General features: G+C 37.1%; 1 protein-coding gene across 1 annotated transcript in view; it reads left to right on the top strand.

Annotated features, from left to right (window-relative positions):
- The window catches only part of SLC30A6 (solute carrier family 30 (zinc transporter), member 6), a 33,562-nt gene extending 23,296 nt beyond the window's left edge, over positions 1 to 10,266 (top strand). The window contains exons 10-14 of the mRNA XM_015566421.1: positions 25 to 101; positions 1,005 to 1,180; positions 2,043 to 2,090; positions 3,525 to 3,593; positions 9,441 to 10,266. Coding sequence (XP_015421907.1) covers positions 25 to 101; positions 1,005 to 1,180; positions 2,043 to 2,090; positions 3,525 to 3,593; positions 9,441 to 9,941 — 871 coding nt within the window. The 3' untranslated portion in view covers positions 9,942 to 10,266. The remainder of the gene's footprint in view (positions 1 to 24; positions 102 to 1,004; positions 1,181 to 2,042; positions 2,091 to 3,524; positions 3,594 to 9,440) is intronic.
- The last annotated feature ends 2,886 nt before the right edge of the window (positions 10,267 to 13,152 follow it).

The following is a 13,152-nucleotide window of genomic DNA, read 5'->3' as shown; positions in this document are numbered from 1 at the left end:
GGGACTAGGCTCTAACCAACTGAGCTACCCTGCCAGGACCTCGCACATGCTGCTTCCAATGTCTACAGTCTCTTCCTTCCATCTCTCACTCCTCTTTGCAGGCTCAGCTCAAATGTCACCTTTTTTTATGTTTAGCCTTTCTGGATTATCTCTCCCCCAGTAGCCTCGACACTCACTCCTATGGACATCCATGATTCTCTATAGGGACTTCTCCTTTGCATGCTAAGGGCTTTATTATGTTTTCCACATGTGTTTCTCCTGCTATTTCAAAGGCAGGAACTAGGTCTTAACTCACGTCTCTATTCCAGCATGTGGGGAAAAGTTAAAAATCGTGCTTGTAACCATGGGGATTTGGGTTTATCTTAGTAGAACAGCCTTAACTATTAAGATATTTGCACCTCAGAAGAATCTCACTTTGTGAAACTCCTGGCAAATTTTGGAAAATCTTAATAGTAATTATTGGAAAGTTATTATTTACAGGAAAACTAATAGAATCACTGATGAAATCCATTAGTGTCTCTGTATCAGAAATTACTATTTGGCCCTAACCCGTTTGGCTCAGTGGATAGAGCATCAGCCTGCGGACTGAAGGGTCCCAGGTTCGATTCCGGTCAAGGGCATGTACCTTGGTTGCGGGCACATCCCCAGTAGAGGGTATGCAGGAGGCAGCTGATCGATGTTTCTAGCTCTCTATCCCTCTCCCTTCCTCTCTGTAAAAAATCAATAAATAAAATATTAAAAAAAAAAGAAATTACTATTTGAAGGGTTTTATTTGTTGCAGTAAGTGCACATATATGAAATCTTCCTTGTTGACAAGTTAGATTGACTGAAAATGCTCACATTTTCTTCATCATCATCTCTTCTCACTAATTCACATAATTATTAGTTTTTTGCCCCCACTAAACTTTGGCAAAAAATAATTCAGGAAACTTTCTGTTTTCCTTTGAGATGTTTCAATTGCCAGTCGTGACCACTTGTGATAAAATGGTCCGTTAGATAATTAATGTTCGGTAGACTGAATTGTAAGAAGTTGAGTGAGGTATACATTTACAATGTAGAATTATTTTTTCCTTTTAGTAATTATTTTGCTGTAGACACTGCCTCTGCCATAGCAATTGCTCTGATGACGTTTGGCACTATGTATCCCATGAGCGTGTACAGTGGGAAGGTGTTACTCCAGGTAAGGGTCTTCGTTCAGTGTGCATGCTTAATGTTAGCCAGGCTCTTCTACCAGATTGTGACAGTTTTGGCTTTTAGAAATGAAGCCAAACAAGAATCTCTGAAATTTGTACACTACAAATTAGCTGAAATTACATGGGCCCATAAAATAGGCACAAATATTCCTATCTTTGTAATATAAAACAAAATTATAAATTAAATTTTTTTTACCTCCGCTAATGTTTCCATTGAAAACAATGCTACTTTTTAAAAGTTTTTAGATATTTATTTTTCTCTAATTTGTATAAATTTATTGTATAATCTGGTTATGATTTTCTTTTTTCTCTGTGATTGAATCAGTGAGAATTTTAAATTTCAAACTTAAAATTTAAGGGACAAATTATTAGTTATTAAAACAGTGGGACAAGTCCAGGTACCTAGAGACAAGTACCTGAATGGAGAGGTAGTTTCCCAGGATGGGATGTGTATGGAAGCCTTACTTTTCCTTCTGTCTTTACCTCATGCCTTTTCTTAAACTTAGAGTATCTCCATCTGCAGGACCAGTAAATAACAATAAGATAGTAGTTGTTTAGTGCCATGCCCTATATAAAATGTTACTTTCTTAAACGTTTTTTGTTGAGTGCCTGGTTCTTTAAAGTTTATTTGTTCTAGAGATAGCAGCTTCTTTGTTAAGATAAGAAGTGAGCATGTGCTGGTTTTTTATGTTGCCCACTACTGGGCCAGTTGAAACCTCTCCTTCCTAAATCATGATAGGGTACATATCAAACAAAGCAGAGGTTAGTATAAGACCCAATATTAGTTTCTGGACCATTGTTTCAAAAATTTTTTTACCTCCTTTGATGTATGTTTTATATTTCTCACAGACAACACCACCCCATGTTATTGGCCAGTTGGACAAACTTCTCAGAGAGGTAAGATGGAATAATAAAATCATTTAAATTTATAATTAGAGAATGCAAAGAGTGGGTACAAATAATACTTTATTTAACCCAACCCTATCTAGAATTTTAGGGGCGTTTGTGTTCTTAACTCATTAGGAAACATAACATAGTGACAAAAGTAGAAAGATTGAGGATTGCTCAGTCTGGAAGCCAAATTCACTTGAAATAGATGTGGAAGGTAATGATTTATAGACCACTCTCCTACCTATATTAATGCTGTAACTTTTATGACTCTATAATAAAACTTAATGATTTGATTAAATCAACACTTTTTTTTAAAATATATTTTTAGTGATTTTTCACAGAGAGGAAGGGAGAGGGACAGAGAGTTAGAAACATCTATCAGCTGCCTCCTGCACGCCTCGCACTGGGGATGTGCCCGTAACCAAGGTACATGCCCTTGGCCGGAATCAAATCTGGGGCCCTTCAGTCCACAGGCCGACGCTCTATCCCAGTGATGGCGAACCTATGACACGCGTGTCAGAGGTGACACGCGAACTTATTTTTTTTGGTTGATTTTTCTTTGTTAAATGGCATTTAAATATATAAAATAAATATCAAAAATATAAGTCTTTGTTTTACTATGGTTGCAAATATCAAAAAATTTCTATATGTGACACGGCACCAGAGTTAAGTTAGGGTTTTTCAAAATGCTGACACGCCGAGCTCAGAAGGTTCGCCATTACTACTCTAGCCACTGAGCCAAACCGGTTAGGGCAAACACTCTTTTTTAAATCTGTTGATTGCTTCACCATCTAACATCTTGATTTGTGGGTTTAGATTTTTGTATTGTTACACATTTCCACCTGCCAACTAATGGAGGAGGAAGAAAATTGAATTATTTGGATGTGAAAAGTGTTTTAAACTATTGGTTGTCAGTATCACAAAGGCCACTGTTATCAAAAGAGCTGGTTACTTGTCTCGGCGAGCAGAGCCTGTGCCACTGCACAGGGGACCACACACTATGTATCTGGCCTTGGAATTTGCTTTTGACCCACATCCAAATAACAGTCTTTGTTTGGCAGAAGTTTGTTGAAAGGGAATTCAGAGAAAGAAATGATAGAGAAGAAGGAAAAGAAAAAAAACCTGATAGCACAAGTGCTGGTATCCCTATATGCCATATTGATAAAATGAAAAGAGCCACACACTGTTGAACAAGGTCGGGTGGAGCTGTAAAGACCTAATTCCAGAAAAATTGGTGCAGACAAGAAGCTGGGGAAATGGCCTTGGCTCTACTGCACAAGCAGAAAGGGTATCTTAGGTAGTGGTCTGGCTTCTCTCGGTTAATGAGTGTCCTCAGGCCGAGAATGACAGGGCTTGGCCATGTCATTCCTAGGCACAGAGTGTTGCCCTGTGTTGGATATGTCAAATGCAAACAGCCCCATTTCTGTATTTTTTTATCAGGTATCTACCTTGGATGGAGTTTTGGAAGTACGAAATGAGCATTTTTGGACCCTAGGTTTTGGCTCTTTGGTATGTTTTGTACATATTACTTTAGTTATCATTTAAAGCATACTTTATAATTTTCAAAACTGAAAAAAAATATTTCTTTAAAGTTTTCATAGAGCCTTTGATTTCTGTTTTTTGTTCAGTAGAGTCTAAATTGTAGGTGGATTCAGAAACCTAATTGAGATGAATGGGGGATGTTATTCTTTTTTCTTTTAAACCAAATCATCTTAATATTGAACTGTCCAGAGAAGACAAATTCAGTCACACATTCCTAAATATGAAAATGTTGCAAAATAAGAGGTGCAATTATTATTATTTTTTAATATATTTTTATTGATTTCAGAGAGGAAGGGAGAGGGAGAGAGAGAGAGAAACATCAGTGATGAGAGAGAATCATTGATCTGCTGCCTCCTGCACACCCCCTACTGGGGAGTGAGCCCGCAACCCAGGCATATGCCTTTAACAGGAATCGAACCCAGGACTCTTCAGTCTGCAAGCCGACGCTCTAGCAACTGAGCAAAACCAGCTTGGGCAAGGTGCAATTATTTTTAATTGCAGTTCTAATTTTGGAGATTTTACTGAATATGTTAAAGAGTTACAATAATACATCTTCTGCAGCATAAAATTTCGTGTTCTCTCATCCATTATTGGACCTCATTACCAGAGAGACTTTATTTTTGTATCAGGAATGATAAGGAAAATAAAGAAAAGTACCCAGAAAAAATTAAATCACCATTATCCTCTCATGTAGAGAAAATTGCTATTGATATTTTTGTATTTATACTTACACATTTATTCTCCTTAGAAAATGAGATCATGCTATTTTATGATTTGCTCTTTTCAGATACCACAAACAGGTTTTCATATCACTAAAAAAAGCAAACCATAGGATTTGGTTTTTCTAACATAACACAGATTCCAGAGGTGGGCTGACTAAGGCTACCCAACAGCTCAGCGATGTCATCCAAACTGCAGTCTTTAGTTTCAGGTTCAAGCTCCTTTAGTGGAAAAATGGCTGCCTTGTCTCTACCTCCCCCTACTCTTCCTCTCTAGTCATTTGGTATCTCAAACTCATCCACTAGTAAATTCTTCAGGAAAGGTCCTGGGGAACAATATTCCCTAAATCCCTGAATATTTAAAAAGTTGTGGGCATTATACTTGAAAATAATTTTGGCTAGATATATAATCCTGAGCATATATTTTGTTTCCTCGTGTTTCTTAAATATACCACTCCATTTACCTCTGGCATAAAGTATTGCTGTAATAAATAACTCATAGTCTGGTTTTGGGTGTTTTTTCCTTTATATCTGACTTCATCATTTTGCCTGGATGCCCCCAAATTTTTTTTTAATCTAGTAATTTTTCTAGAGTGTCTTGGTGGTGGTCATTCTGGGTCAATTATTTCAAGTATGTAGTATACCCTTTCAATAATGTTATTTCAAAACCATCATTTTAAAACTTTCAGGAAAGTTTTCTTTAGTTATAATTGTTAATATTTATTCTGGTCTTTTGCTTTGATTTTCTTCTTTGGGAATTTCTGTTACACTCATTTGGATTTTTGCTTTTTTTGGTATTTGTTTTATCTGCATTTCCTTTTAATATTTAAAATTTCCCCCTTTTTACCTTTTATTTCTCTTACAATATACTTGTATGTTTATTTGCTTTTGTACTCCTTGTTTCGTCTTCATTTCTGAAGTGAATTTTTTTTTATTTCTAACTCTCATTTCTGAGGTTTTCTAATTTTAATTTATAGTGTTCTTGTTTCATGTTTTTTGGCTTGTTTTGATAAAGTGTGGTGTAGTTCTGTTTTGTAGGTAAATCTTTCTGGTGATCTTTTAATCTGTTCTGTATTTTCTTTTTTTCTTATAGTAACTTTGTGTGGGATTAGGATTCAGTTCTTTTCTATGGCTCCTATTTTATGAAATTAGGTTTCCTGAACTTAAAAAATAAGGGGTGGTTTAAGGTAGTATGTCTAAATCCATGGCTCTTGAGTTCCCTCTTCTGCTGAGTCTGTGAAGTGAACGTTTTTTCTTTCCCCTGGCTCTGTTTCCCTTCCATTTGTGCCTGAACCTCTACTCTGCTGCTCAATTGGGATTCTGTTCCCAGTTGTTTCTTCTAAATGTGGGGCTTTGCTTGGTTTCTTTTGAGAGTTCTAGGGTTCAGACTACTCCATTTCTTCATATCTTATTGCAGACCCAGCTGCCTTTCTCAAGTTCTCTGTCCTAGATTTCCACTAGCACCGGCGTACTGCTTTGGGGTTTTTAGGTCAGGCAGATGCACTATTGCTTGCTCCTCCACAGAAGCTGATACCTTGCAGGTCTACCTGGTATAACTTGCATTTGGGTTTTCTTAGCACCATGTTAGCTAGTTTTTTGTAGATGTGATCATTGGCTTTTGGATTTGCTGTCTTAGTTTCTGTATTTATGGGAATATTTGGAGCATTTCAAAGAAGTGCCACCACTGTCGTTGTCTTCCAAGAATCGCAACATAATTTTTAATGGCTGCAGTTTTACATTATATGAATATGACACAATTTATTTAATCATTCCTCTATTGGATTAGTTGATTTCCATTGTTACCATATAAACTGGCTGAGATGAGTATTTTTCTGGTGTAATCTTTGTATATACTCGTGATTATTCCTTAATAGTAATTTTTAGGCTGTACACCATGTAAGGAGATCTTATTCAACCATGATGATGTGACCACTCTGATCTTGGGTTGGTAATCCCTGTACCAGCTAAGTCCTGCGGTGGGCCTGAACAGATGCAGCCACCCCACCTCATTGGATCTGCACCACACAATTCACGTGGAATGGCTGGAAACCCAAAGATCCCTTCTTGTGTGAGATCATCCTGAGCTGCACATCTCTGTCCGCAGGGAGCCTCAAGGTCAAGCCATGAGGCCCTGCAGCCTGTTTCTTGTGGATAGGAGTCAATGGCGGCCTCAGTAGTAGTGTCCCAGTGCTCAGTGGCTGGGGCACCCAGCATCCCCATTTGAGTGGTGGCTGTTCTCTCCCCTGTGAAACCTGTGCCTCTCCTAAAAGTAGGCAGTGCATGAGGTCCAGGTGGAGCTCAAGTAGGTGTGGTGTGTGTGGGGTAGGGGTGCTCAAGCTACTGGCACACTGAAAGGTCAGGTAACCCCATCATCTAAAAGAGTGCTGGTCTTATCTTCAGTAAATGAAAGATCAGTCAGTATTTTTTTTTTAATGTATTTTATTGATTTTTTTACAGAGAGGAAGGGAGAGAGATAGAGAGTTAGAAACATGGATGAGAGAGAAACATCGATCAGCTGCCTCCTGCACACCTCCCACTGGGGATGTGCCCGCAACCCAGGTACATGCCTTTGCCCGGAATTGAACCTGGGCCCCTTCAGTCCGCAGGCCGACGCTCTATCCACTGAGCCAAACCGGTTTCAGCAGTATTTTTTTTTTTTTAAAGATTAATGTTTAGAAGGGGTTTTGTGAATAAAATAATATTATACCCTTGATGGCTTTTGATGCCAGTTGCCAAATTGCTTTCCAAAAATGGTTATACCAATTTGCAGTCCTCCAGTAATGTAGTTCGTTTTTAATCATTCTTTTAATTATACTGATATCAGTAAATTAGTAGACAAGTGTTTATTAAGCATGGTGGCTTTAAACAAAAAGAATAGTTATCTCAGCTGTTCAGAACTTGGCCATCTAACAACTACACTGATGTATTGCCTAATCAAGACCAAGGAAATTACTAAAACAAGCTTTTGAGCTGCCAAGAATAGCTGTCACAAAAGCTATAGATTAATGCAAACACCATAATTATAGGAGACTGATTCTCGGAAATGGTTTCCACTTATTTTACTTTGATTTCCACATCAGATTGAAAGAGGATGCAGTATCTTTTATAGTTTTGTATAGTAACAGCAATGAGATGGCAGTGGCAAAGAAAAGGGAGAAATTAAAGCTGCCTTGATTTCTAGGCATGGCTTGTCTTACCTAAAAGTAATCAACTACAAGTCAAATTTAAGCAACATAGATATTTTCTCAGTCTTGTAATTGATGGTAATTCCTATTACTGCTCAAGTCAGAGACTCAGGCACATTCTAACTAAACCAACTGGCCAGTTTATGTGCAGTTTATGCTTTGCTGTAATTTTTTTTTATAAAGTCTGAGTTTATCTAGAAATCAACATGAAATAACTATTGGGTATTTTATTATACCATATTTATTATATATTTTTATTTAAGATTTTATTATACAAATAGTGCCCAGTTGTTAGAAAAATTAGAACTTACAACTAAGTCAAAAGGTAGAGAATAAAAATTCGTAATAATTCTACCATCTAGAGATAAGTGCTGTCATGCTTAATATTTTTCTGTATGTATGTTTTGATCAAAACAGGACCATTGTTGTATCTACTATTTTATTATCTACTTTAAAAACATAATGTGTGATAAATGTCTTTTCAGATTTATAAACATACTTTTTTAAAATTTTTATTTTTATTATTGATACTATTACAGATGTCCCCATTTTCCCTGCCTTTGCCCAACTCCACCCAGTCCCCACATCCCCCTTCTCTCTGGCCATCACCACATCGTTATCTGTACCTGTGGGTTATGCATACATGTTCTTTGGCTAATCCCTTCGCTAACCCTCATTGTAATGCCTTCTGCTCTCTGTGTTCCTAGTAATGTCAGGTAAGCTAGAAACCTTGAGGTTACCTTTGATGAGTTCATCTCCCTCATCCATTACATGCAGTTGGGTATCAGGTCCTCCCACTACTAACCCATTGCGTATTATATGAATCCATCTGTGTCCCTCTCTAGTCCCACTGTGTTTGTCCTATCTCAGACCTCTTCATTTTTAACCTAGACTGTTGCAGCTATTTCCTACATAATTGGCAATCATCCATACCTCTGATTTTTCTGAACTCTATTTTATTGCTGTTGCTTATTATCATAATATTTAGATGCCTCTTCTATCCTTTCCTTTTCACCCCATTACCTACCTTTTTCTTTGTATTCTTTCTTTGTTTCCTCTTTTCCTCCTTTTATTTTTTTTCTGACCCCTGAAATATTTGTACTTCTTTATGTTGCTCACTAGAGGCCCAATGCACAAAGTTTGTGCACTCGGGTGGGTCCCACAGTCCGGCCTGCGCCCTCTCACAGTCCAGGAGCCCTCAGGGGTTGTCCAACTGCCAGCTTAAGCTGGCAGTCAGACATCCTTAATGCTGACACAGAGGTGGGAGAGGCTCCTGCCACCACAGCTGCGCTCACCAGCCATGGCCTGGCTTCTGGCTAAGCAGTGCACCCCTGTGTGAGTGCACTGACCACCAGGAGGCAGCTCCTGCGTCGAGCGTCTGCCCCCTGGTGGTCAGTGCACATCATAGCGACCGGTTGTTCCACCAATCGGTCAATTTGCATATTAGCCTTTTATTATATAGGATTCTTGCCCAAACATGCCATGAATTTTAATTGCTATTTCTTAACCCATCTTTTGAAATTTAACCATCAACCCTAGATCATCAAATGTCCTTTTTTTCTTAATGTCTTCCTCAATTTGAATTAGTATCTCCCTTTTCTGCCTTTCTATTGCATTTTATATACTTCATTTATATTCTGCCTCATGTTATAATATGCCTATCTTCATCCTACATGGATTTCTCTTTTATATATATTAAAAGATCACATTTTATTTAAAGAGTCATGAATTATTTCATTGTTAATCATTACTAGGTAGTCTTTAAGGAATATCAAGACATTAAGTTTTCTCTTGAATTAAAGAGAATACCAAGTACTGTTACAGCGAATCATAAGTAAAATGCTCGTTTCCAAGGGAATTTTCCGTAGTGTCTCTAATTCTAAGCAGTCTCTTTCTTTTGCCCTTTATAGGCTGGATCAGTGCATGTAAGAATTCGCCGAGATGCAAATGAACAAATGGTTCTTGCTCATGTGACCAACAGGCTGTACACTCTAGTGTCTACACTGACTGTTCAAATATTCAAGGATGACTGGATAAGGCCCTCTTTACCATCAGGGCCTGTTGCAGCTAATGTCCTAAATTTTTCAGATCATCACATAATACCAATGCCTCCTTTAAAGGGTATTGATGAGTCGAACCCTGTCACATCAACTCCAACTAAACCTAGTAGTCCACCTCCAGAATTTTCATTTAACACCCCTGGAAAAAATGTGAACCCAGTTATTCTTCTAAACACACAAACAAGACCTTATGGTTTGGGACTTAATCATGGACACATACCTTATAACAGCATTGTTAATCAAGGACTTGGAGTTCCAGGAATTGGAGCAACCCAAGGATTCAGGACTGGTTTTACAAATATACCAAGTAGATATGGAACTAACAATAGAATTGGACAACCAAGACCATGACATACTGTGATTTAATTTATTTTATGAGGAATATTGACTCCTTGACTTCCTTCCAATTTACTTAGTAATCCAACTTTGCATTGACTGTTCAATCATTTGTTGTAAATATTAGAGAATAGTAGGCTAGTTCATATTATATGAAACCAATGAAACTATATTTTTGTAAGATATAGTTAGAACAGTGAGAAACTTCTAAATGTTGTAGGCTTTAAATAGGCTTCCTTTAGAAAATGTATTTCTCTAAATTTGAATTTTGCTATCTTTGGTTTTGAAGTTGACTGCAGTGTGATATGAGATTACCTTTACAAGAGAACCATTTGATGGAGTAGATCTGTCACATTATATTCTCTTCAGTGAAATTTATAAAACTGCTTCTTGAATAATGATACACATTTTAGGAAAGGATAAAAATATCCATTCTAAAAGTAAAAAAGTCTCTTTTATGGCTTTTCCAAACTTAATTGCTACATTTTTCTTTGAGGTCCTCTGAATTATGTCTTGCAAAGTAAAAGCAAAAATTTTTATCAGAAATTTTAGAATATATTCTACCTAGTTTTTGTTTCTTTAATATATTTTTATTGATTTCTAGAGGAAGGGAGAGGGAGAGAGAGTTAGAAACATCAGTGATGAGAGAGAATCATCGGTTGACCACCTCCTGCACTGGGGATCGAGCACACAATCTGGGCATGTGCCACTGACTAGAATCGAACTTGGGACCCTGCAGTCTGCAGGTTGACACTCTATCCACTGAGCCAAACTGGCTAGGGCATACTACCTAGTTTTGTCATTTAAAAATTTCAATACATTTGTAAATAGTCCATGGTTCTCAAAGTGTTTTATTCTGGTTAATAAGTACCAAATCCTTTAGTGATGTGCAATAAAGGAATCACAGTTTTCTCTCTTACACATAATCAGATTCTGATGTAATGATGGAATTTATCTTTTTTTGTAACTTTTTCATTGGTTGACTTAATTTCTCATTTTTAAGCAAAACATATCAAATATGTTACCAAAATATATGGGATTCCACAAATGTTATAATATGGGATTTGATATCTTTTCAAAGTTGCACAATCATTTCGAGATTATATTATAAATTTTTACCAAAAGATAATGGATCCTAAATTATAGAGTATACAGTATTTTCAGACTTGCTACAGGCAGTTTTTAACTTGTTTTGCTTTGTTAAACAATGAATTGTTAACGTGATGAAGTGTGAGAATTATATAGATTATTTTATTTTTTGATTACTTTCCAAGTGCACATGTTAAGAACTTTGTAATGTAGCCAATATTCCATATAAAAAATATAACAAGCGGCAATTACCGATGAGGTTATATCATGAGTTTTGTGGTTAGGGTTTTAAAAAGGGATTTTAAGAGTGGATTCAACTTTTCTGGAATCCAGTGACTCCTGGAGATTTGTGACTTTTCCAGCCATTACCCAGATATCTAGAGAAGATTTTATGTTCCTGTAGAATTTGCAACAGTTTCTTCAATGAACTCATCCTCTTTTAAATATGAGCAACACTTCCAAATCCTATTTCTTCACTGTGGAATAACAAACATCTAAGAAGCCATCTCTATCACAAGTAGTTAATTCTGTAATAATAAATGACCATGTCCTAAATACCTTTTGCTTGCTGAGGAGTTGGTCATTGTCTTGGCATCTGCGACCCTGTTCAGGCATTTTACCTACTGAAGAACTAGAGTCCACACTACTTTGACTGTTGGTGAAAAGGAATAAGGCAACCTGTTTCTTGTCCTTTGACTTATGTTCTCCAACTATTACTATTGCCTGTTATTGGTCTACCATTACAGAGTGGTTTTTCCTCCATTGACATCTAAATGTGAATTCGGGTCTTGCATGAAATCTGAAGGACTGTCATGTGCTGAGGGAGGATGATTCAGAGGTATGTGCTGCCACCGTATGCACATCTTCTCCATCCCTATGGGATTTTCAAAGTGTCCAGGTGCTGAACACACCTCTGTGTGAGGTTAAATGCCTACTTCCTCAACACCCACTCAGAAGCAACATCTGTGCAGTTGTCCTACCAAAGGAGCTTTCATGCCAACCTACACTATTTGAGAAGTTGTCTGTGGGTTCTGAAGGAATTGGCTCTACTTGCTGAACTTCATTACTACCAACTGCTATAGGTGACTTTGGTCCTTGCATTATAATATAACGTCTCATTTGCCAAGCTCTGGCCAGCTTCCGGATATGAAAACAAGAAAGTTGGCCAGCATAGGCCTTTAGACAGTACTCTTACTGGTAAATCTTGTCATGGAGTTACTTGAAGCTAGACAAAAAAAAACGGAAGTTCAAATTACATACTTGCCCCATAGTTTGTGATTTAAGAGCAAGCTTCATGGAATATGATGAACCCTGTTTGAGAAATCACTGTTTGTAATGGAAAAAACATTGGACTAGAAGACAAGAATTGGATTCCAAAAGTGATACTGCTGCTATGTAAGTAGTTTTATAACCATGGGCAAGTCATTTAACTTTCCCAAGCTTTCTCATCTGTAAAGCTAGGGTAGGGAATGAATTAGTTGATCTGTAAACTATCAACTCTAAAATTTTATGACTAAATCTATAGAATATGTGCCCAGTTGCTAAACAATATTGTACCCAGAATTTCTATCCAGTGACTACCTCAACATATAGGCCAAGTGTTACCTATACCAACACCCAAGCCATTAATTTGAGGTGCCATGAGAATAGAAGGTGAACTGCAGGCTAACACCATTTAGGAATTAGTTTATTTCAGACTTGCCTCGAATAAATCCTTTAAATCTGTTTAAACAGATTTTTCTTAGTCTTCTTTCTTTGTGGGAAAGGATTATTTTTTTTATTATACCTTGTAATATGCATTAAAAAACAACAACACATAAAACCCATGATTTCACGATATCACTAAAGATGAAATTTGAAGTACATGATGTTAAACCTAAGACAAATTGAAAAAAATATTGAGTAAGTGGTACAGGAGGGCAATTTGGAGGTATATAAAAAAACAAAACTATAAATAGCCTATGACTTTTTTTTTCTTTTTTATTTTTTTGTCTTTTTTTGCTTTATTGATTAAGGTATTACATATGTGTCCTTATCCCCCCCATTGCCTCCTCACCCCCCCACTCATGTCCTCACCCCCCTGGTGTCTGTGTCCATTGGTTAGGCTTATATGCATGCATACAAGTCCTTTGGTTGA

Source organism: Myotis davidii, unplaced genomic scaffold (assembly GCF_000327345.1).
Source record: "Myotis davidii unplaced genomic scaffold, ASM32734v1 scaffold238, whole genome shotgun sequence".
NCBI lineage: Eukaryota > Metazoa > Chordata > Mammalia > Chiroptera > Vespertilionidae > Myotis > Myotis davidii.
Note: the sequence above shows the minus strand (reverse complement) of the source record. Positions and strands in the feature narration are given on the sequence as shown.